This window comes from Vigna umbellata, chromosome 4 (assembly GCF_029865625.1).
Source record: "Vigna umbellata cultivar VRB3 chromosome 4, Vumbellata_1.0, whole genome shotgun sequence".
NCBI lineage: Eukaryota > Viridiplantae > Streptophyta > Magnoliopsida > Fabales > Fabaceae > Vigna > Vigna umbellata.
The window spans coordinates 32070276-32090349 of record NC_142168.1 but is presented as its reverse complement, the minus strand read 5'-3'; the positions used below and the strand labels follow the sequence as shown (position 1 = coordinate 32090349).

The 20074-nt window shown below is 34.3% G+C and overlaps 4 protein-coding genes and 1 non-coding gene across 5 annotated transcripts; 2 read left to right on the top strand and 3 right to left on the bottom strand.

The window, feature by feature from the left end:
• Positions 1-688: 688 nt before the first annotated feature.
• LOC124839281 (small nucleolar RNA Z43) lies at positions 689-787 on the bottom strand. The gene has a single exon (XR_007028916.1). It is a non-coding gene; the product is annotated as a small nucleolar RNA Z43 (small nucleolar RNA).
• Positions 788-1528: 741 nt separating this feature from the next.
• On the bottom strand, positions 1529-5512 carry LOC124839270 (protein LIKE COV 1-like). The gene is made up of 7 exons (XM_047315029.2): positions 5221-5512; positions 4624-4676; positions 3804-3913; positions 3294-3461; positions 3101-3198; positions 2079-2205; positions 1529-1874 (listed from the first exon to the last, which is right to left on the bottom strand). The coding sequence occupies exons 1-7, from the start codon at positions 5374-5376 to the stop codon at positions 1777-1779; spliced, it is 810 nt and encodes a 269-aa protein (XP_047170985.1). The 5' UTR covers positions 5377-5512; the 3' UTR covers positions 1529-1776.
• Positions 5513-6765: 1253 nt separating this feature from the next.
• Positions 6766-10543, bottom strand: LOC124839265 (protein CONTINUOUS VASCULAR RING 1-like). Its single transcript, XM_047315023.2, has 7 exons — positions 10274-10543; positions 9712-9764; positions 8866-8975; positions 8362-8529; positions 8177-8274; positions 7708-7834; positions 6766-7155 (listed from the first exon to the last, which is right to left on the bottom strand). Exons 1-7 carry the CDS (start codon positions 10418-10420, stop codon positions 7058-7060), a joined length of 801 nt encoding a protein of 266 aa, XP_047170979.1. The 5' UTR covers positions 10421-10543; the 3' UTR covers positions 6766-7057.
• A 3768-nt stretch (positions 10544-14311) lies between these two features.
• On the top strand, positions 14312-16218 carry LOC124839263 (DNA-directed RNA polymerases II and IV subunit 5A). Its single transcript, XM_047315017.2, has 3 exons — positions 14312-14919; positions 15781-15894; positions 15982-16218. Exons 1-3 carry the CDS (start codon positions 14539-14541, stop codon positions 16105-16107), a joined length of 621 nt encoding a protein of 206 aa, XP_047170973.1. The 5' UTR covers positions 14312-14538; the 3' UTR covers positions 16108-16218.
• Positions 16219-16568: 350 nt separating this feature from the next.
• AUG1 (HAUS augmin-like complex subunit) lies at positions 16569-19890 on the top strand. The gene is made up of 7 exons (XM_047315035.2): positions 16569-16888; positions 17013-17226; positions 17942-18074; positions 18157-18291; positions 18485-18608; positions 19197-19334; positions 19435-19890. Exons 2-7 carry the CDS (start codon positions 17019-17021, stop codon positions 19540-19542), a joined length of 846 nt encoding a protein of 281 aa, XP_047170991.1. The 5' UTR covers positions 16569-16888; positions 17013-17018; the 3' UTR covers positions 19543-19890.
• The last annotated feature ends 184 nt before the right edge of the window (positions 19891-20074 follow it).

Below are 20074 nucleotides of genomic sequence, written 5' to 3'. Positions count from 1 at the left end.
CAAAATTATTCAACAAATCCTTATGGAACTTTAGTATTTAAATCAGTACAGATTCAGAAATTACTGACGTCACATTTTTTTCTTTTTTAATGAATAATAATATATATCCATCTTTATTTTATATAAATTATTAAATAATCTTTTTATCTCTTTTTTCTTATATTGTCATTTGTTATCATCTTTTTTCTTATAATGTCATTGTTATCTTCTTTTTTTTCTTATAATGTCATTGTTATTTCTTTTTTCTTATCTTTTTTTCTTATATTGTCATTCTTATAATCTTTTATGATCTTTTTTCTTATATTGTCATTCAATGAAAAGTAATAATCAAAAGTGAAAAATTTATCAGAAGAAAAAATCGGTTCATGAAAGAATAATTAGAAGAAAAACACAATATACATTTAAAACATAACGAACTTCAAAAGTTCATATAAAGATTCACAAAAAGGGTTTCAAAAGTAGAAATGGTGGCCTCATAGAGAAGATTAGATGAATCAACATTGAATAACTTCAGACATATGCTTGTCTATATTCAATCATTTAATCATTGGCCAAAACATACAAAACAAACCTCTGATCAGCACATCCAACATCAGAGACAAGCCTAAGCAAAACAAAAACATTCATTTTTCGTGAAAACTGACAGCCATTAACCGAAAAAGAAAGAAAATTGATTCAAACAGAAAAGGGGCTCAGAATATGGGTGGTGATATATCAGATTGGTCGGCAAGGCCCGATTAGGGCTATTACGACGAACGAGACCTTTCAATCAAAATCGTCACTGTCCCTTTCTGTGTTTCAACTACTAAGAAACCAAGCGTGTCCATAAAAGAGAAATAGAAGTAAAAACATGAATCGCAGAAGCTGAAAGACGAAGATAGGGATAAAAATACCAACTTTACAGAGAGAATGGAGCTAGCTAGGGTTTTAAAGAGTAACTTTGGTGGGCCTTTTGGGAACAATTATAATAAGTGGGCTTTTGTATCCGATAGTGATCCACAACAGTTCATCAGCCCACCAACCCGACAAGATTATAAATTACAACCCGATTAATTTTTTTTATAAAAAATAAAATAAATTAGTCTAAAATATAAATATCTTGCATTGCAAAAACAATATTAGTGATAATCAATTTTGAAAATAATCAACCCATCCAATTTTATTTACGAAATACTCATTTTTTATTACATAGTTGAACCAAACATTTATAATACTAGTGTATAATTTAGTCACTTATAGTATAATTGTCTGAATTACAAGTTAGTTAAGTTTGATTAATTTATTAGTACGGAATTCACATTTTAACATCTTATTTTTTGTGTTTATTTTAGTTTTTACGCAATATACTGAAGAATTAATAAAAGAATAAATACAATATATATAAGTTAAAAGTAACAATCTGGTATATATATTGAATGTATGCATAAACATTATCTTACAACTAAAAAAAACACAAGATTATTTTAATAGATAGTTTATAATTTTTTTTTCACCATAATAATGTATAAGTAGCTTGGCACACTGAAAATTACAGAACAATAACTTCTAACTTATTTGATTTGACTTTAGGTGCAAAGTAAATCTTAATTTACATTCTGCTAATGAGGTTTGGTAGCAGATTGATTAGTTAGTTGGTTAATGATAACAGCATAGAAGGAAACACTAAATTAAGTTGAAAGTCATGAATTAATAAGCACTGCAAAAATGAATTGCTATAACAAGTGGAAAACCAGTACATTATACACAGGTAAAAATGAACATCTATGCCCTTCATTTTCAGCTTCTGATGATTCTACTTATTTCTCCTGGTATGATGCGTGAATCAAGCGTTGATAGGACTTGTGGCATTGACATGCCTCCCGAGACAACAATTTCTGAAAATTTTAAACAAATTCAACCATATGATGAAACTAGAGAGGAATGAATTATTATCATAACAGTGATAATCATAATGATGGTGAAATGATTTCTGCAATCTCCAAACAAATTCAATCTAGATGATATCTGGTACATTAGAAGTTAAGATTGGAGTTTCATCATCTAGAAACATGTAAATATGAAAAAAAAAAATGACTCACCAATTCCTTCACGAACAGACAGGTTTGGTCTAATGATATCTGTGGCGCTGACAAGAAATATATCACCGATATAAAGATGATTTGTAGGAACATAGACACAACATAACTGCTCATCTACAGAATAGTTCTGTAAAAGAAATATTATGAAAAAAATTAATCTCAACATGCAATGCTGTGTAAAATCTTTATAAACACGTCTAATCATCAATGGTTGACCATAAACTAGTTCCATTCCATCAAACTCAAATCATTGTAAGCTTAGCTTTATGGAAACTTTCCTTTAGCATTTTGTATATACATGTTGGCTGAGCTTCTCCATAAACACTTATACGAGAAAAGAAAAAAAAAGGATAAAACCTTCTTCATAACATAAATTTAGCTTATGCACAAGTTAAAAATACAAAATTTAGAAAAACAGTGAGAGCTTCTTCAAATTAGCTTATGGAGATGCTACTTTTAAATTTTCTTTTCTTTGTCTTCTCAGTGTTTACGGAGAAATTCACCCAAAACACCTGTACAAGTTTAAGATACATAATAATTGAAAGGGCACATAAAAAAAGATAAAATCTAAATAGAAACCAACATAAAGGATTATGAACTTCACAAAGGCAACTAAAGCAATTGCAATCACCTCAGCCAATGAAAGAGCTCTTATTCATAAATAGATAGCCAATACTGTAAAATTATAATTCTATTATTTATCAAGGCAAGCCAACCAGGAATTGGTTGGGCAAACTAGGCATTATTCATAAAGTAAGACCAGTGAGCATGCATCTCAACCATGCAAAATAAAGATCAGCATCCTATCACTATTGAAAAGCTTGAAGCAGCCCAATAAGACAAAAATTATTTACTAAATTGCTACAGCACCATCAGAAAATAACCAAAATTACATTATAAGTAACATTAAACAACTAACTAAAGCAGTAACAGCAAGGAATCATAATGAGAATCTGATTCAAACATTGATGCAAGTAAATGTTCTGAACCTAAAATCTGCCAAACACCAAAATTTTAGAGACCTGAAGGGTAACAAAGGAGGTGATGAACCCAAATGCATATTCTCCAATACGTGGATGCCGAATGATGGCTACTTCTTTGAATGCTTGTGTGTTTTGATCTGTGAAAATATACACCTTAACATAAACTGTTCTCATCCAATATTTCATTCGTACCATTATCAAAATCAAGAGCTAGATGTTGGCAAACACACACCTGGAGAGATAGCTGCACTAATCTGCTTGGAGGCATTATAAATATGACGAACAAGTGGCATTCGCTTGATAAACCACTCCCCAAGACCCAGGACAGATGCACCCAACCATGATGACATGAAAACCCCAACCAAGAAGATGAAAGTTATGGAAGTTATGAATCCAAGACCTGACCAATGATTAGCCAATAATGTCAACAGTAAAAATGTTCTAAACAATAAAAATAATTAAAAATGGTATTGTTTCTCTATTGGACATTTCAACTTTAAATAGTCCAACCTACTCGGAAAAAAATAGAGAAGATAAAGAAAAAGAATATTATGAATATAAAATCATTTAATATGCATAAAAGTAATAATAAATAACCATAATTTTAACAGCTTTTAGTGAAAAATTTGATATTTAGGAAAGCCCTGCCACGAGACAAACTAAGTTTCAAGCCAAAAATTGAACTTTGTTATAATCTTTACATAAGATTAATTGTTAAATACCATAAAACATGAGCACTTACCAAAAACATTAATTCCAAGTTGAGCATAGATAGGAGAGAAAAATCCATCCACAAAATGAATAAACCACCACGTTATATAGAAGGTGATAGCAATTGGAAAGAGAATGACACTGCAAAAGAACTAGCAGTGAGATATCGCCAACTAAACAACAAAGAAACTAAGAACCTTGGGAATTTGAAAAGGACAAATAGAGCAATGATCCAAACAAAAAGGTGACCAAACATAATTCAGTAACCCATATTACAAGAAGAGAGGGTTATACTGGACAAAAAAACTTCTTCTAGGAGCAAGTATCCACTATTAAATCATCATTGATGACATAAATACTATCCATTTCTCCACAGTGTTATCCTTTAATTTAAATCAAAGTGATGAGATAGCAATGAGATTGTTACATATTTTTGTCATACTATGTTGATAATTGTTGTAAAAGAGTGCAGGACAGTAACTGGTGTCCAGAAAGTGATTTGGAGATCTATGGTCTCTAGATTATAGAACCTAGAATTTTCATTCAATTAAGATTTGTTAGTTAAAAAAAAGTATCAGTTGAACTCTTCGAATACTACTAGGAATATATATTTGCCCTAGCATGTTTTGTAACTTTTCGTTTGTAATGCAACACCATAAACAACAAGATGCCAGCAGAAATAAAATGTAGACAAAAAAAAATCAAGAAAAAGAAAACCATCACATCAAAGAAGACGAGTTATGCAAAAGGAAAATTCATTCGGGAGGAAACATATACAAGATGACATGTAAGAGCATGCAATACATATACAACCATGTTTATCAAGATGTTGGGACAGAAGAACCACGCACCATCCTGACATGAACTTTTTTGATGCCCAGCTTCTAATAACTTTGGAAAAAGTCTACAAATGACAGAATCAACAAAATAAAATAGCAATCTGTCAGACAAATACTTAAGAAGGCAGAGCAAATAAAAAAGCGCGATAACTATTATTTGGTATTCAAACCACACAAAAATAAAAAATAAAACATTCATTCCCAAAATATGCAACTAAATCATTTCTTTTTACTTACGTAAAACTAAATCATTGCTCCATTTATAATAACTAGCACTAGATAGCTTCACTTCTTTCGTTGCTAGTTTTGCTACCCCTTTTTATTTTGAATACAATTTGATTTGATGAATTATGATACAAACTCAGATTAACACCTACTTAAATCTCTATCCTATTGAAGCTACACACTGCTCTTGACAAAGAAATAATTGATTCCCTAATCCCTAACAGGTTCATCCCAAAAAAGAAAAACTCAATTAAAGTCGAGGAAGAAACTTTCAAGTAAATCCCATAACCCAATACATTCACAAAAGACCAGATTGATCGAATTGAGAAAGAAAAGAAAAAGGGAAGCGGAATGAATTGTAATGGTTAAAATCGAAGAGATCACCTCACGTCCAGCATGATGCGGGGAAGACAACGACGAAGAGGACGACGACGGCAAGGAGGAAGAGGCGGCAGGGCCTTCGACGGCGGCGACGGGGATGAGAAGCTCTCGATCTCTGTCCCTAGTGGTGATTGCCATGGTGGATTTTTCAGCGCCCATGAAACGACGCCGTTTGAGAACTGAACGCGAAATTCAAAACACGAAACGCAAAACCTCTTCTCTGAAAATTCTTTTCTCTGTTGTGTGTCCTTTGGAGAGTTCAAAGCCTTCAATTCACATTTGGTCTTCACTTTCTTTCTTTTTTTTTATTTATTTATTTGTTTATATTTTATTTTCTTATAATATGATTTATTTCTATCTGTCTTTTTTGAACATTCGAATCTGACTTTATCTATACAAGTCACACCCAGTTCTAATATTATATTAATGACATTTAATTACAGTGTTAAGTATTTCGAATTTCCTACAAAAATGTTAAAAAGTCGTCCATGTTTGAATTTCAATACTGCATTAAACCCTATTAAATAATCACTTGATTACGTTGGATTTCTAACAATTGTATTTATTTCGGAATCCCGAAAGGAAAATTGTAGCTTTTCTAGACATTCTTCGTAATTAATTTGACAATTACTAAAATGAGAAAACTTTGCAAACGAATTATTTTTCACTGGAATGAGTATTATATTTACACATTATAGATTTACAATAGATTTAAATATAATTGAACATTAAATAAGTAACAATAGTGAAACAAAATATTTCTATTAAAAATTGTACGTACAGAATGGTTAAGTAATGCGGTCGAATGCATTCAATTCATATATCACATTCTTATTTTTTTAATTATTATTTATTGATATTATTTGTGTTTCATGATCAAGGATTTCTACAAAACACTTTTTTTTATGAGTTTAGGTATTTTTGTACGGGTCCATGATATACATGTAGGTACCCGATGCTTATTTCAATAAAAATTACAATCTTAAATTCGCAATAAATAAATAAATAAATGTAATCATTTTCCTTTTTTTCTGTCTTTGTGGTCTTAAATTCGCAATTATTACACTGTTATTTAGATTGCATGATGTAAATTTCAACATATTCGACCAATCGTCCTATGTCGATGATCTCTCCCAATCGATCTTATTGTATGATCGTATGGTCATGCACTACGGATAGGTTTAGTAGTTTCACGTCAAAATTGACTTTTACAGTCTTCATAATTAAAAAATAATATTTTTATTTTCTACCTCAAAGACGTTATCACGAAAGTGAACAAACATGAATAATATAGTAAAAAAAATGTATTAGAGTATACGATGCTAAATCAAATTAATTACCAAATTGAGTATACTTATGGTTAACAATCGAAATGATTTAACATTTGCAATTGTTGAGACAAACTCAAACAAATTGTAATACATTAACCGTTTGATCAAAGAGATTAAAGTGAACTTTGATAAAATTATAGGACGATATTTTGTAACTTGTTTCTTTTTGTGCAGACTCAATCTTACAGATATACTGCATAAAGTTGAAAGCCATGAATGCGAGCTACAAAATTGAATTGCTATAACAAGTGGAGAGAAGCAGTACATTATACACAGGTAAAAATCCGAGAATCCAAGCACACTAGAATTTTGTATGGTTGTCAAATAAATGCTAAACTCTACATTCTTACACAAACCAATGTTACACAAGCCATCAGAGTCTCACTTTCTCGGCAATTAATCACGTAAATTCAATACTGCATCCGCAACACAATGATTGGATTGTCATTCTGATGGCTTCATATGACACCAAGGAACAGAAACATGAATAACTACCCTGCTCTTAACTCTCAGCTTCTGTTGATTCTACTTATCTCCCCTGGTATGATGCGTGAATCTACCGTTGATAGGATCTGTGGCATTGACATGCCTCCCGAAACAACAATTTCTGCAATTTCAAAACAAATTAGTGGAATGAATTATTGTTATTCTTCTTCTTCATTATTCTTATTATTATGCTTTTTAGAGATGAATCTTTAAGAGTAGGTCATATCCCAAGAAAAACAAATTACACACACACAGAGAGACACTTGTATACACATTCATTGCCTGCAAATTGAAGTACAAAAGCTAGCCTAGAAAATGATAGACACACGTATAATGTTTGGGTACTTACAGAATCTAGCCACTATGCTGTGTATATTATGAGTTAGGACCGGAGTGTCATACAAAAAATTAACCAAAATGGTATGTTTACAATATGTGACTAAGTGTAGATAACTATCATTACTCGTTTAGCCACTATCCTTTCTGAAATTTATCTTCCAAATTTGCAAGACCAAAAGTCGTTAGTTCAAATATTGGTATACCATGACCGGAGAGAGTCACAGAAGGGAACTTGGTATTTGTAACAGAACCATATTACCACAGTGCAAAATAAATATGCCTGCTTTGACCTCTGTAATTTGAGACTTCAAGTAAATGAAAAAGAATCACTCACCAATTCCTTCTCGAACTGATAAGTTTGGCCTAATGACATCTTTGCTGTTGACTAGAAATATATCACCGATATAGAGATGATTTGTAGGAACATAGACACAGTATAACTCCTCGTCCCCAGAATAGTTCTGTAAAACGAATATTTAATTAATACTGTGTAAAATCTTTGTAAACACAGATATCATCATGAATTGACCATAAACCAGTTTCATCAAACATGAAGCATCATCTGCTTACCAATAATGAAATTTTCCCCTAGCTTATTGTATGTACAGTATTAAGATACACAATGATTGAAAAAGAACACAAAAAATGCTAAACTAAATATCAAATAACATCATAATAATGGGATCATAGACAAGGAATAGCACTAAGTGACACCAGGGAATTATAATCAAACTCAGACTCAAGAAATGATGCTAGTAAATGCTCTTAACTTAAAATACTCTAAACATCGAAGTTTCAGAGACCTGAAGAGTAACAGATGAGGTGATGAATCCAAATGCATATTCTCCAATACGTGGATGCCGTATGATAGCTACTTCTTTGAAGGCTTGTGTATTTTGATCTGTGACAATATGCATGTCAGCATAAACTGTTCTCATCCAATTTTTCACTCATACCAATTAAGAGTTACATGTTGGCAAACACATACCTGGAGAGATAGCAGCACTGATCTGCTTGGAGGCATTATAAATATGACGAACAAGTGGCATTCGCTTGATAAACCACTCCCCAAGGCCCAGGACAGATGCACCCAACCATGATGACATGAAAACCCCAACCAAGAAGATGAAAGTTATGGAAGTTATGAAACCAAGACCTGACCAAATATTAGCAAATAGAGTTAACAAGTTTCAAACAATAAAATCAATTCAAAAAGGTTTTGCCGCTCAATGAAATAATCCAACTCACTCCAGGCCAAAATATATAGAAGACAACAAATATAGAAATATTACGAATATAAATTCACTTAAACATGCATCAAATACAATAGAATACTAAATAACCATGATCTTAGCAGTCTCAAGTGAAAAAAAAAAATCTTAAAACAATTCCTGCCAGAAGAAAAAGTTGTTGATGTATAAAAACGAACTTTGTTACAATCTTTGCGTGAGTAAAAGTTAATTGTGAAATACCATAAAACATAATCACTTACCAAAAATATCAATTCCAAGTTGAGCATAGATAGGAGAGAAAAATCCATCCACAAAATGAATGAACCACCATGTTATATAGAAGGTGATAGCAATTGGAAAGAGAATGACACTGCAAAAGAACTAACTGTGAGACAAGCAAAGGACTTTGGAAATTAGAAAAGGACAATGCGACCACTGATCCAAACAAATAAGGTAAACAAACATAATTCAGCAAACCATAGATATGTACAAGCAGTGAGAGGTATACTGACAAGAACACGTATTCTTCTTAGGAGCAAGCATCCATATTAAATCATCATTAATGACCTAAAACCTATTATTTCTCCATCATGTTGTCCTTTTAGTTCAAATAAAGTGACAAGATAGCAATGAGATTGTTACATACTTTTGCGGCACTTGTGTTGAGAATTGTCATAAAAGAGTGCATAATAGTATCTGGTGCCCGGTAAGCAACTTTGAGATTTACAGTCTTCAGAATATAGAACCCAGGATTTTCATTCATTTAAAATTTCCCAATAAGAAGGATATCACTTGGACTCTTGTAATATCACCAGGAATATATATCCTCCCGTAATGTAGAAAAGAAGAGCTTCCCCATATTCAGAAATCAACTATTATGCTCTGTAATTTTCCTTTTGCGATACAACATAAAAAATAGAAAATATGCATGTAGAAATAAAGTGAAGATAAAAAATTATGAAAATAAACCAGCATCTCAAAGAATGCAAGGAATGCACGAGGCAAATTCATTCAGAAAGCATAAACAGTATCATGTGTAGGAAAATGCAATACATCTCATGTATCAATGATTAAATATCAAGATGATGGACAGAAGAATCACGCACCATCCTGTCATGAACTTTTTTGATGCCCAGCTTCTAATAACTTTGAAAAAAGTCTACAAATGACAGAAACAGGAAAAAAGAGCAATCTGTCAGATAAATAGTTAAGAAGGTATAGCAAATTATCGTATGCAACCTATGACTCTTCTCTGGTATTCAAAACCACGAAAACAAAAATGAATATTTACACCCAATACATGCACCTAAATTTCTTTCTACTTAGGTGTAATAGTTAGGACTAGATGGCTTCACTTTATTACAATTTTGCTATCACTTTTCAGTTTGAATACAATTCGATGATTCATGAAACAAACTCGGACTATCATTCACTTAAATCTTCATTCTCTTGAAGCCACACACTGCTCTCGACAAGACACTATTAACTCCTCAATGCCTAACTGGTTCGTCCCCAAAAAAGCACAATTCAAGTCAAAGTAAAAACTTTAAAGTAAATCCCCCAACCCAACACATTCAAAACAGTCCAGGTTGAGCGAATTGCATAAAAAAGGGGAAACGAGTGGCGAATTAAAAACCCTAAATGGAAAACAGTGAAGAAAGAGATCACCTCGCGTCCAGCATGATGCGCGGACGACGACGAGGGTGGCTTGGGGGAAAGTGAGGCGGCGGCGACGGCGGTGTCGGCGACGGGGATGAGAAGCTCTCGATCTCTGTCTCTAGTGGTGACGGCCATGGAGGATTTGTCATCGCCCATTAAACGACGGCGTTTGGTAACTCAAAACGCAAAAACCTTTCTGAAGTTTCTGAAACTCTCCGTTCTTCCTTGCGTTCTTCGGAGAGTCCAAAGCTGTAATTCACATTTGGTCTTCGCTTCCTTTTCTAATTTTTCTATTATAATTTTATTTTCCTAAAATATATTTTAATTCTATCTGTCTTTGAATATTCCAGTTTATGACTCTGTGTTTCCAAGTCACACTACTCTGTATTAAAAATAAATAAATATATATTAAAAAATAAATAAATCTGTATTAAAAGGATTAGAATTGTACTATGTTTGACCTGGTTGCCATGTACAAATTTGATGTCAACAATCATTCAAGCTATTTAGTTAATTTCTAGAAGTAAAAGACTTTACCAAAACCCCCTTTAAATATTAAATAAATATTTTTAAATTTAATTTTCGTAATACGCTATTTTTAGAAATATCATTCTTATTGCTGTAAGTTTTAGAAATTGAACACGTACTAAAACTTTGTAATAATTCACATGCTAATAAAACTATATTCCTTGACTTTTCTTATTACATTATTGTTCCAAATTAGTATGACATTATAATGGTCAAGTTTTCAAAATATAAATATAAATTTGTCTTCGTTTTCAGTTTGACACGTATGTTTTAGTGGTTTGATTTTTTCGTGGCTTTTTTTTTAATATCCTATAAATTAAAATTAATAATTAATGTATATAATATTTTGCAGAAACTATTTAATGTAATATAAATTTAATCCTTTTTTTTTTCATTTAGGTTTTTGGATTGAAATTCTACTCTGTTTAGATAAGAATGAGGTGAAAAGGGAAGAAAAGAAAAAAGGTGAAGTTATTACCGAAAGGGAAATAAATAAAAAGTAATAAATAATATGGTTAATATAGTAGAAAAAAATAAAAAATTAATGTTTACAACAAATTGAAAAAAAAGACTATAATTTTTTTCATGAAAGTAATATTATAACTATTTGAGATTAGAAATGTGACATCTCCAAAATATACGACATGCATGTATAATAAAGACGTCATCATTGCATAATATAGGAAAACAATCAAGAGAAATTAAGAATTACTGTCATCCTCAAAATAGCTTCAGAATTTAAACTTAAACTTCAAAGAGATCTAAAATATAAGCTGGAAGGAAACAGTATTCCAAATTACACGAATAACTAATAACACCACAGGAGACTAGGCAGCAGCATTGTCCTCAACTTCCAAAGTTGTCTCCAAAAGAACCTCCTCTCCATCTGCTCCCACCCAAGTGGATGATCATCGCAAAAGAAACATACACAAGCAATACAAACAAGCAAGGGTGAGCTAGATATAAAATCATGTTATCCATTCACATACGACATGCAAAAGTCACTCAAACATGGTAAAATGACATCACAAGACTCGTTACTTTATAAACCGACTCGTCCAGACCAGAATGATTACCGAGCTATGGCGGGTTATGCACTCGTGGTGGCCTCTACTGCTTTGCAAATTGCCAATGGATTCCACCCTACCACACTCACGAGGTTAGTCCGTTCCACGCCCTGGAGCATACTGGAAGCCTCCAAGACTAGGACCTCCTGCTACTCCTCACCACATGGATCAATCCTCTCTACTTGAGAATGAAAGACCATTGGAGTGTCAGGAAAACCCCAAGACTGAACTATCATGCAATCATTCTACACACCACCAGAGCACCACCATGTATCCTCTCCTTGAGGATCATGGAATTACGTTCATGAATCGTACTGTTACTTTGAAACTTAACCCATACATGAATATCCAGATACCATCATATTATCACAGTGAATCCATACACATCTCATACATTCACACACTTCCCATATAAATCACATGATCATATCATTTTATGCATCCCAAACACTTCACACACTAGAATCAATCAAGAGAGAGCAAAAGAAAAGGCTTGACCCAAAAGAATTCGCACAGCGCATCCTACTCGCAAGGCGAGACAGGAGGATCTCGCACAGCGCACACCTTAGTTCGCATAGCGAATTAAGTCACAACATACATCACACTTCAAACCTCTCGCATAGCGCACCCAGGTCGTTATGCGAGAACCCAGACAAAGACCAACCTCCCTAAAGTTCTCGCTATGCACCTCACTCGCCCTTCGAATTAAATGGGCAGTGATCCCATACCACCACCAGTCACATAGCGACAAGATTCGCCATGGCGAGTCCATAAACAGTGAGCATCACCCTCTGGTAATTCGCACAGCGCACCAGCTCGCACATCGAATTACCAAGACAGTGAGCACCCTCTACAGGGTCTCGCTATGCGAGACAACTCGCATAGCGACACTGCATAATCTGCAGAACGCGAATTCTACAGAATCACACACTCACACTAATCCTTACCATTTCTAGGACTCTTGGCTAACTTCTAAGGCTTCTAATTCAAGTTGTGTACCTAATTGAACTTGTCTAGCTGATTACAATACTGTATTAACATGGTTCTAAGGTGAACAATACTCAGATTTAACTTAAAACTCCACTTTCATTAACCCAAGAACCCAATTTCAATTCTACCACATTCAACATGATTTTACTCAGTTTTAGGCTCCTAACCAGTTCCATTGACTCATCTAAACTAACCCAACTGCCCAATTGGTCACCGGAGAAGAACCCAATGTCTGAACGCATCAAACTCACCTTCGACGCCAGCACATATGACTAGTCACAACTGACTGGACCAAGCCAGGGCTGCTCTATGATCAGGGATGTGCCAACTCAGGTTTTTAAGGTTCCTCTATCCTACCAACAAGGTGCTATCATAATTTACAGTTAATTTATCTAAATTTCCCAAACTGTCCTATGGTACTCTAGACCCCCATTATCCAATTTCCATACTCCGCTTCCCTCACAGTAGCCTAAAACAGTACCTGTACCCACTCACTATCCATTTTAACTATTTTATAGAGTTTTTACTCAATTCCAGAAATCCAGTACAGCCAACACACACTCATCCAAGTCAAACAAGGTTCAGTACACCATGGATACACAACTTCCACACATCCAGCAGATACAAATCAACATGCTTACCACAAAATACAACTCAACAGTAATAAATTACGAATTATCAAGCATACACACTGTATAGTCCAAACAAAACATAACTAGCTCCCCTTACCTTGAAGTTGAGCAGTATAGCCAACTAGAGTGCCCTAACCGTGCCTTCACAGAGAGAACCCAAACAGTGCCCTACAACCACCTAAATTGTGATGAAAACAACTCTTAGAGCTAGAATAGGCAGAGAATAAAAAAGGAGCACCACTAGTTGCATGCAAGCAGTAAAGTTGCATGCCCTAGGTTCAAGAAGAGTGGAGAAATTGACTTACCCGTCCAAATATAAATCTAATCGGATAGAAGGGAAGCTCTCAACTCCGTGAGCGAAAGAACACCACCTAGTTGAAAATGTAACGGTTCAAATGAGTGTAAGGGTAAAGAGAAGGCAGAGCAAGAAGGAAGAAGAAAGCTGAGTTTAGAGAAAGAAAGATGAACTGGATGATCAACTCAGAGCTGGAAAAATGAGATCTCTTTCTAAGGTCATTGTGCTCTTAGCTCTTTGAGCCAGACTGCCTCAACATAAGACCCAATAGCCTTTCATTTTTCAGGCTCTTACAAGAAAATTTTAAACCATAAGAATAAACTTTTCACAAAAAAATTATACATTGACGGGGTGATAAACAAACACTTAATTTTTATTCTACAAATATGTTGATACACACAAATTTTTTACATTTGGTACAATAATATTTTTTTTTCTAAAAAAGTAAATTTTTTTATATATATATCAAATGAATATAAATATATATACCCTATTATTATTCTTTTATTATTTAATTATGTGTTTTTATTTCTTCTTTTTCGGTCATGGGTGAGGTGGTCAACATTCTGAACCTCTCCTCCTCTCAATCCGCGCATTTCAGTGGTAACCATGGAATACAAAAAAAGGTTAAAATCCGCACTTCTAAATCTTCTCAGAGTGAATCATTTGGTACAATCACAGCATAAAAGAGCAAACTTTAGGGCAAACGAAGAAAGGTAATCAAGAAGAACAAAATCTGGGAGGGAAAGCAAAGTGAAGGCGATGGTGCTTTCCGAGGAAGAAGTTTCGAGGCTGTTCCGAATCAGGAAGACGGTGATGCAGATGCTGAGGGACAGAGGGTACCTTGTGGGAGACTTCGAAATCAACATGTCCAAGCACCAGTTCAAATCTAAGTACGGCGAGCACATGAAGCGTGAGGACCTCGTCATCAACAAGTCCAAGAAGGATAACTCCGGCGACCAGATCTACATCTTCTTCCCGGAGGAGGCCAAGGTCGGTGTTAAAACCATGAAGACTTACACTAACCGCATGAACTCCGAAAACGTCTACAGAGCCATTCTCGTCACTCAGACCAGCCTCACCCCCTTCGCCAGAACCTGCATCAGTGAAATCTCCTCCAAGTTTCACTTGGAGGTTTTTCAGGTTGCCTTCCCCTTCTCTGAGTGCAATAATCATGAACAATGCAATAAAGAAGAATGTACGTACGTTTTATGAAAAAAATTCTATTGCCTTGTTTGTTAATACGTGTGAGAAAATCTTGAATGACGTAACATGAAATGGAGAAAGTCAGAACTGTAGGAATTTGAAATGGAGAACTTAAAGGGTCTTTTCCTATTGGCAGGATTACTCTAAGTTCTAAAGGGTTGGTGTTTGTGTTGAAATGAACAATGTGTGGTCTTTCAGGGAGAGAGATATGATTGGATACAAGTTGAAAATGCTTATGAGAACTTTAATGGAAATATAACCTTTTTTTTTTCTGTAAAAAGAGAAATTCTCGAAATCACGTTTGACTTGTTATTCAAACAGAGATTTGCCTGTAATTGTTTGTTCTGCTTCCATCTGATGTGGTTTTTTAAGTGAACTCAGGGTTATTCGTGATCAGCATTTTCGTGCTGATGAACTATGGAGCAACCTATTGAAAGTGTGTGTTGGAAAAGGACAAGGTGCTTTCTATGTTTTGGGATTTGCTAAAAAGTTAAGTAAAATTACTGAAAATGGGTTGGAATATGGGAGGAGGTTTTCAGCTTGAAATGAAGCAAAGAGTACTTCATGTTGATGTATAGTTGAAACGCTATCCACTGCATAATAACGTGGTGGTTTCTAGGTGTTCTGTCATTAGACACTAAAATGTAAAGATTGTTGAAGTATAGAGAAACTTACTAAAATGTATAGGAAATAACTTGCATAGCTTCTAGATATACTACTGTAATGGAACATTTTTTTTTATTTAATTTTGATTTTGTGCATTGTGAATGTGAGTTTTATGATAGAGTGTTGATTCAGGAGGCAGAGCTGTTGGTGAACATTAAAGATCATGAGCTTGTCCCTGAACATCAGATTCTCACTGAGGCAGAGAAGAAAACTTTGGTTGAGAGATACACTGTGAAAGAAACCCAGGTTGATCACTGTCTTCACTTTGTTCTACAATTCTTCTGTTGACACTGACATGGTGCTTTATTTGTAAATTTCCGGGGTGGATCCCAGCTACCTAGGGTTCAGGTGACTGATCCTGTTGCAAGATACTATGGATTGAAGCGAGGTCAGGTTGTCAAGATTATACGGCCAAGTGAAACAGCTGGCAGATATGTTACTTACAGATTTGTTGTATAGAAGTTTAGCTTTCACAGGACATGTTTCATAACAAGGGAAGACCTGCTTGATTTTTGGAATAAAAGTTACAGATTTTGGAAAAAAATTTCAGATTCTAGGATATAAACAAAGTCTCGTATAAGAAGATATGAGTTTATATATATATATATATATATATATATATATATATTTCTATTTAATAGAAGATTTTTTAGAGTGGTATAAAAGTAAATTCGTAAAGATTTAATATAAAATGGATAATATCTTATTATTCTTAAAGTGTGAAGACTTATATTATATATAAACAACAAGATGAATCATAATCATGTAAGATACTATAAATAATTAAACTATTACTTATATTTAGTATTAGTTACATATTTCACCTAAAAATATTACTTTTTACATGTCACTTGATTTTTATTTTGACTATATTACATTATTTAAAATTTTTAATTTATAAAGAACAATAATTCATTTAAATATCAATTAATTTCTCCATTTTCACGTAGTCACAGTTCATACAAGTTTCACTTTCCACGACATTTTTCGATCCTAAAAAATAAATAAAAAACAAAACAGAAATACTGCATTTTCAAGTTTCTGTCGCGGAAAATGTATTTTTATTTAGAGTAACAAATCAACTAGCGTTAAAAAAAAAGAAGAAAAAGCTTTATTGCAATGCTGTTCGAAATAAATTCAAATTATACAGGAGAATTTATCCGTAATCACGCGCCACTGAAACGAGGAAAGTAGAAAGCGTTAGCAGTGAGAAGAATTGATTCATTAGATTCAGAAGAAGGTAACGATTTTGTTTTCTTTTTCTTGTTTTGTTCACATGAAGAGATTTGAAATATGTTGCACTCAATTGTGGTTTTGATTCATTGGACTTGATCTGAAATCGAGTGTGTGCTTATGTGTTTCAGAGAAGAATGAGCGAGAAAGAGGCTGTGGCGGAAGTGAAGGAATGGCTTGCGAAGACGTTCGAAGGCGTTGGGAAACCCGTTCCGGAATTCGAATACACACCGCGCAGCGTCTCGCATTTGCACCATCTCATCACTCTTTCTAAAGCCAAAGACGAGGCCGCGCGCCTTGTAGCTCGTGATTTCCGCCTCAAGGCCTCCGAGTACCGATCCCAAGGTCAGTCACTCTTAGGGTTAGGGTTTCGCACGCTTTCTGTCGTCAAAACGACGGTGGTTTTCAATTGTGGAATATTACGTACTACTGAAATTGGACAGGCTAAGCTGTGATGCCATAGCCACGGATTGTGGAAACTATGGTGATGATGATTTGTTTCTAGTTAGGGTTATGGCTAGGTTCCTCATTTTTTTTCCCAATCCGCAAAACGATCGTGATTATTGAAGTTGCCGGCAAATTTGGCTGCTATTGTGGCTACGCATTGGGATTTAAAACCTTGCAGCTGCCAGGATTGTGGAGATTTTGAAAAGCGTGGGTATGTTGCGAGACAGCTTGCCCTCCAATATCGGAACATGTTCTCCTGGGAAATGTGGTTACAGTTTGGTTAATATTGCAGACTGAGGATCATTATTCTGAAGTTATTGAGACTGAGAAATCATTTGAGCATAGACATTGCTTGATCACGATGCTATTTTAGTTGGATTTCAAATTCTGTTTTCTATTTCACCAAAAAATGAAAATTCTTTATAGATGTTTTTGGTATTGGTTTTGTTCTCGACATCATAATTTTGGTAAAGATCACATAAACTTATTGAGGCAGTTACGAAGCATGGAATAAGTTATATCAACCTACCGAAAGTTTATAGCTTTCTGCCTTGGTAACATTTAAGCATAGTCAATTTTTAAATCCTTTGGTGATGATGATGATTATTTGCAGCTGCGAGGATTAGGGAGATTTTGGAGAATGTGGGCTTAGCGCAGGAGAGCCTGCCCTCCAATGTGGTTACATCAGCACAAGTTCTAGCAAATGTGGCCAACTTGTTGAATATAAGAGATACTGAAATGAGTAGGTGCGTTTTGTTTGGTTTGTCCTTTGTTGTTTTGTTTGTATCAATATTGGAAGTTTGGATTCACCCTGGAATCTGTGTTTAGCTTTCTTGTAGCTATGGGTGATATTTCCCTAAGGAAGACTGGAGTGGAGGAAAAAAGGGCTGAAGTTAACAAGGAATCCAAGCTTCTACTTGATTACACTAGAAAGGCAATAGCCAGGCTAACATATTTGAAAAGGTACATTTTCAAATGAGTCAAAGCAGGGTTTTAAATTGCAATAGTCAATATTACAGAAGATTGTAGGTACGTAATTGCAGGTGCTTTGTTGCATTGCATGATATCACCCTAGATAGTATATTCAGCCTTTTGGCATCACTCTCGTTTGTTATCAGTTATTTTGTTAAGTTTACACAAACCAATTTTTGTGCAGAACACTTGCTCAGTTAGAAGATGAGGTAGCTCCATGTGAGGCTCAGATGGATAATTGGGCTACAAATTTACAAGTAATGGCTGCAAAAGAAAGACAGTACGTGCAACAATGTGCCAACTACAAGGTATGTTGTTTCTTCTTCTTGTGGATAGATGAAGGCTTCAGAAATTAGTCCTTTGAGTTTTGAAATATATGGTTGGAATGTATATGATATTGGATGTGTATTTATATTTAGGGTGCGAGTCATAAAGATAGAGAAAACAAAAGGATGTGAATGTGAGCAATCGCAAAATGTAGTAGATAACTTTATTCATTATGGAAAAAAAAGAATTATCCCATACGAATTAAAGCCTTTTTTATGCATTAATGTTTATGTATTGCGCCTTAAGTTTGTGTTCTTTTGATAGATTTTATTTATTCTCATGTTTATGGATTGTTATCTGTATACCTTATAATGTTTTGGTTAATTATACCGTGTAGTTTCTTTAGTACACTTTTCTGTATACAAGATCTTGATAAGTGGCTTACTGTACATGATGTTATTATTTTTTATCATAGTCCCCGTTTTCTTGTTATAGGCTGCAGCCTAGGATATTAATGGTGGTTTTTTGGCTTACTACTATGCCCCCCGTACTCTACTCTGTATGATATTATCATGTTTTTTTATACTTCGGATTCTTATCTTTTACACCCTGAATAACATTTGGTGCAGGCGGTGCTGAATCATGCAGGTTATACCCCCGAGGTTAGCCATAGGGTTTTGGTTGAAATGGCTGAGCATAGAAAGGAGCTAGAGAAGAAAACTAAGCCCATCCTTGATACTCTGAGGAGTTACCAAGATTTGCCTCCGGTATTCGTGATTTACAAGCCTTTCTGTTTGTTATATTTTTTGACTGTATTAAAACCATGTTGTGTTTATTCGTATATTTCTGTTGGTTGGGATTTTTCAGGATAAAGCTTTGGCTGCCTTAGCAATTGAGGATAAGAAAAGGCAGTATGCTGATGCTGAGAAGTATCTTGAAGATGTTTTGCAATCAGCTCTTGCCAGTTCTGAGTGACATAATACTACAATTTTTAAAGCCTTTTTCTTTGTAAATTTTCTTGCTTTCAAGATTCTGATTTTCAACCTCACTAAAGTTATCTATGGACAAGAGTCACTTAAGTTGGCTGCCAGGATGGAATCAGGTTAGGTAGAGTTGAATATCAAATTGCGTATCATGCAGCCATCATCCAATTCACTGGACATATTGTTGCATATAATTCTTTCACATTTTTATCTTAAAATAAAAAATTTGAATGGTGAGGATCACAATGGTTTGCAGAGAGTCATGAACCTTGCTAGGCACTGATATATAGTTGTAATCTTATGTTTAATCAATGATGATGATCGCTAGCATTAGTTGTAATCTCATGTTTACTCATTGATGATGCAGTAGTAATAATCCTAAGATTGCAAGGGCCTTAGTCTCTAAGAGGAGTGTTAAACAGATTTTGGAGATGAAGAAATTGTAGCTGGCGATTATATCTACTTTAAACTTTTGCATTTCCCGGCTTTTTTGTCTTTTTTATTCATGCGGTTCATTTTCCAAA

Bases quoted from the DNA above. Each gene is read 5' to 3' on its own strand.
- LOC124839270 (XM_047315029.2), bottom strand. From the start codon at position 5,376: ATGGGCGCTGAAAAATCCACCATGGCAATCACCACTAGGGACAGAGAT. The intron at 4,677-5,220 runs GTGATCTCTTCG...TGTCATTTGTAG, and splicing joins CGCATCATGCTGGACGTGAG to ACTTTTTCCAAAGTTATTAG. The intron at 3,199-3,293 runs GTGTGTGTTTGC...ATATTTTCACAG, and splicing joins TAGTGCAGCTATCTCTCCAG to ATCAAAACACACAAGCATTC.
- LOC124839265 (XM_047315023.2), bottom strand. From the start codon at position 10,420: ATGGGCGATGACAAATCCTCCATGGCCGTCACCACTAGAGACAGAGAT. The intron at 8,976-9,711 runs GTGCGTGATTCT...GTTCTTTTGCAG, and splicing joins AAAAAGTTCATGACAGGATG to TGTCATTCTCTTTCCAATTG. The intron at 7,835-8,176 runs GTCTCTGAAACT...TTCGTTTTACAG, and splicing joins CCTCATCTGTTACTCTTCAG to AACTATTCTGGGGACGAGGA.
- AUG1 (XM_047315035.2), top strand. From the start codon at position 17,019: ATGAGCGAGAAAGAGGCTGTGGCGGAAGTGAAGGAATGGCTTGCGAAG. The intron at 17,227-17,941 runs GTCAGTCACTCT...GATTATTTGCAG, and splicing joins CTCCGAGTACCGATCCCAAG to CTGCGAGGATTAGGGAGATT. The intron at 18,609-19,196 runs GTATGTTGTTTC...CATTTGGTGCAG, and splicing joins AACAATGTGCCAACTACAAG to GCGGTGCTGAATCATGCAGG.
- LOC124839263 (XM_047315017.2), top strand. From the start codon at position 14,539: ATGGTGCTTTCCGAGGAAGAAGTTTCGAGGCTGTTCCGAATCAGGAAG. The intron at 14,920-15,780 runs GTTGCCTTCCCC...GTGTTGATTCAG, and splicing joins TTCACTTGGAGGTTTTTCAG to GAGGCAGAGCTGTTGGTGAA. The intron at 15,895-15,981 runs GTTGATCACTGT...GGTGGATCCCAG, and splicing joins ACACTGTGAAAGAAACCCAG to CTACCTAGGGTTCAGGTGAC.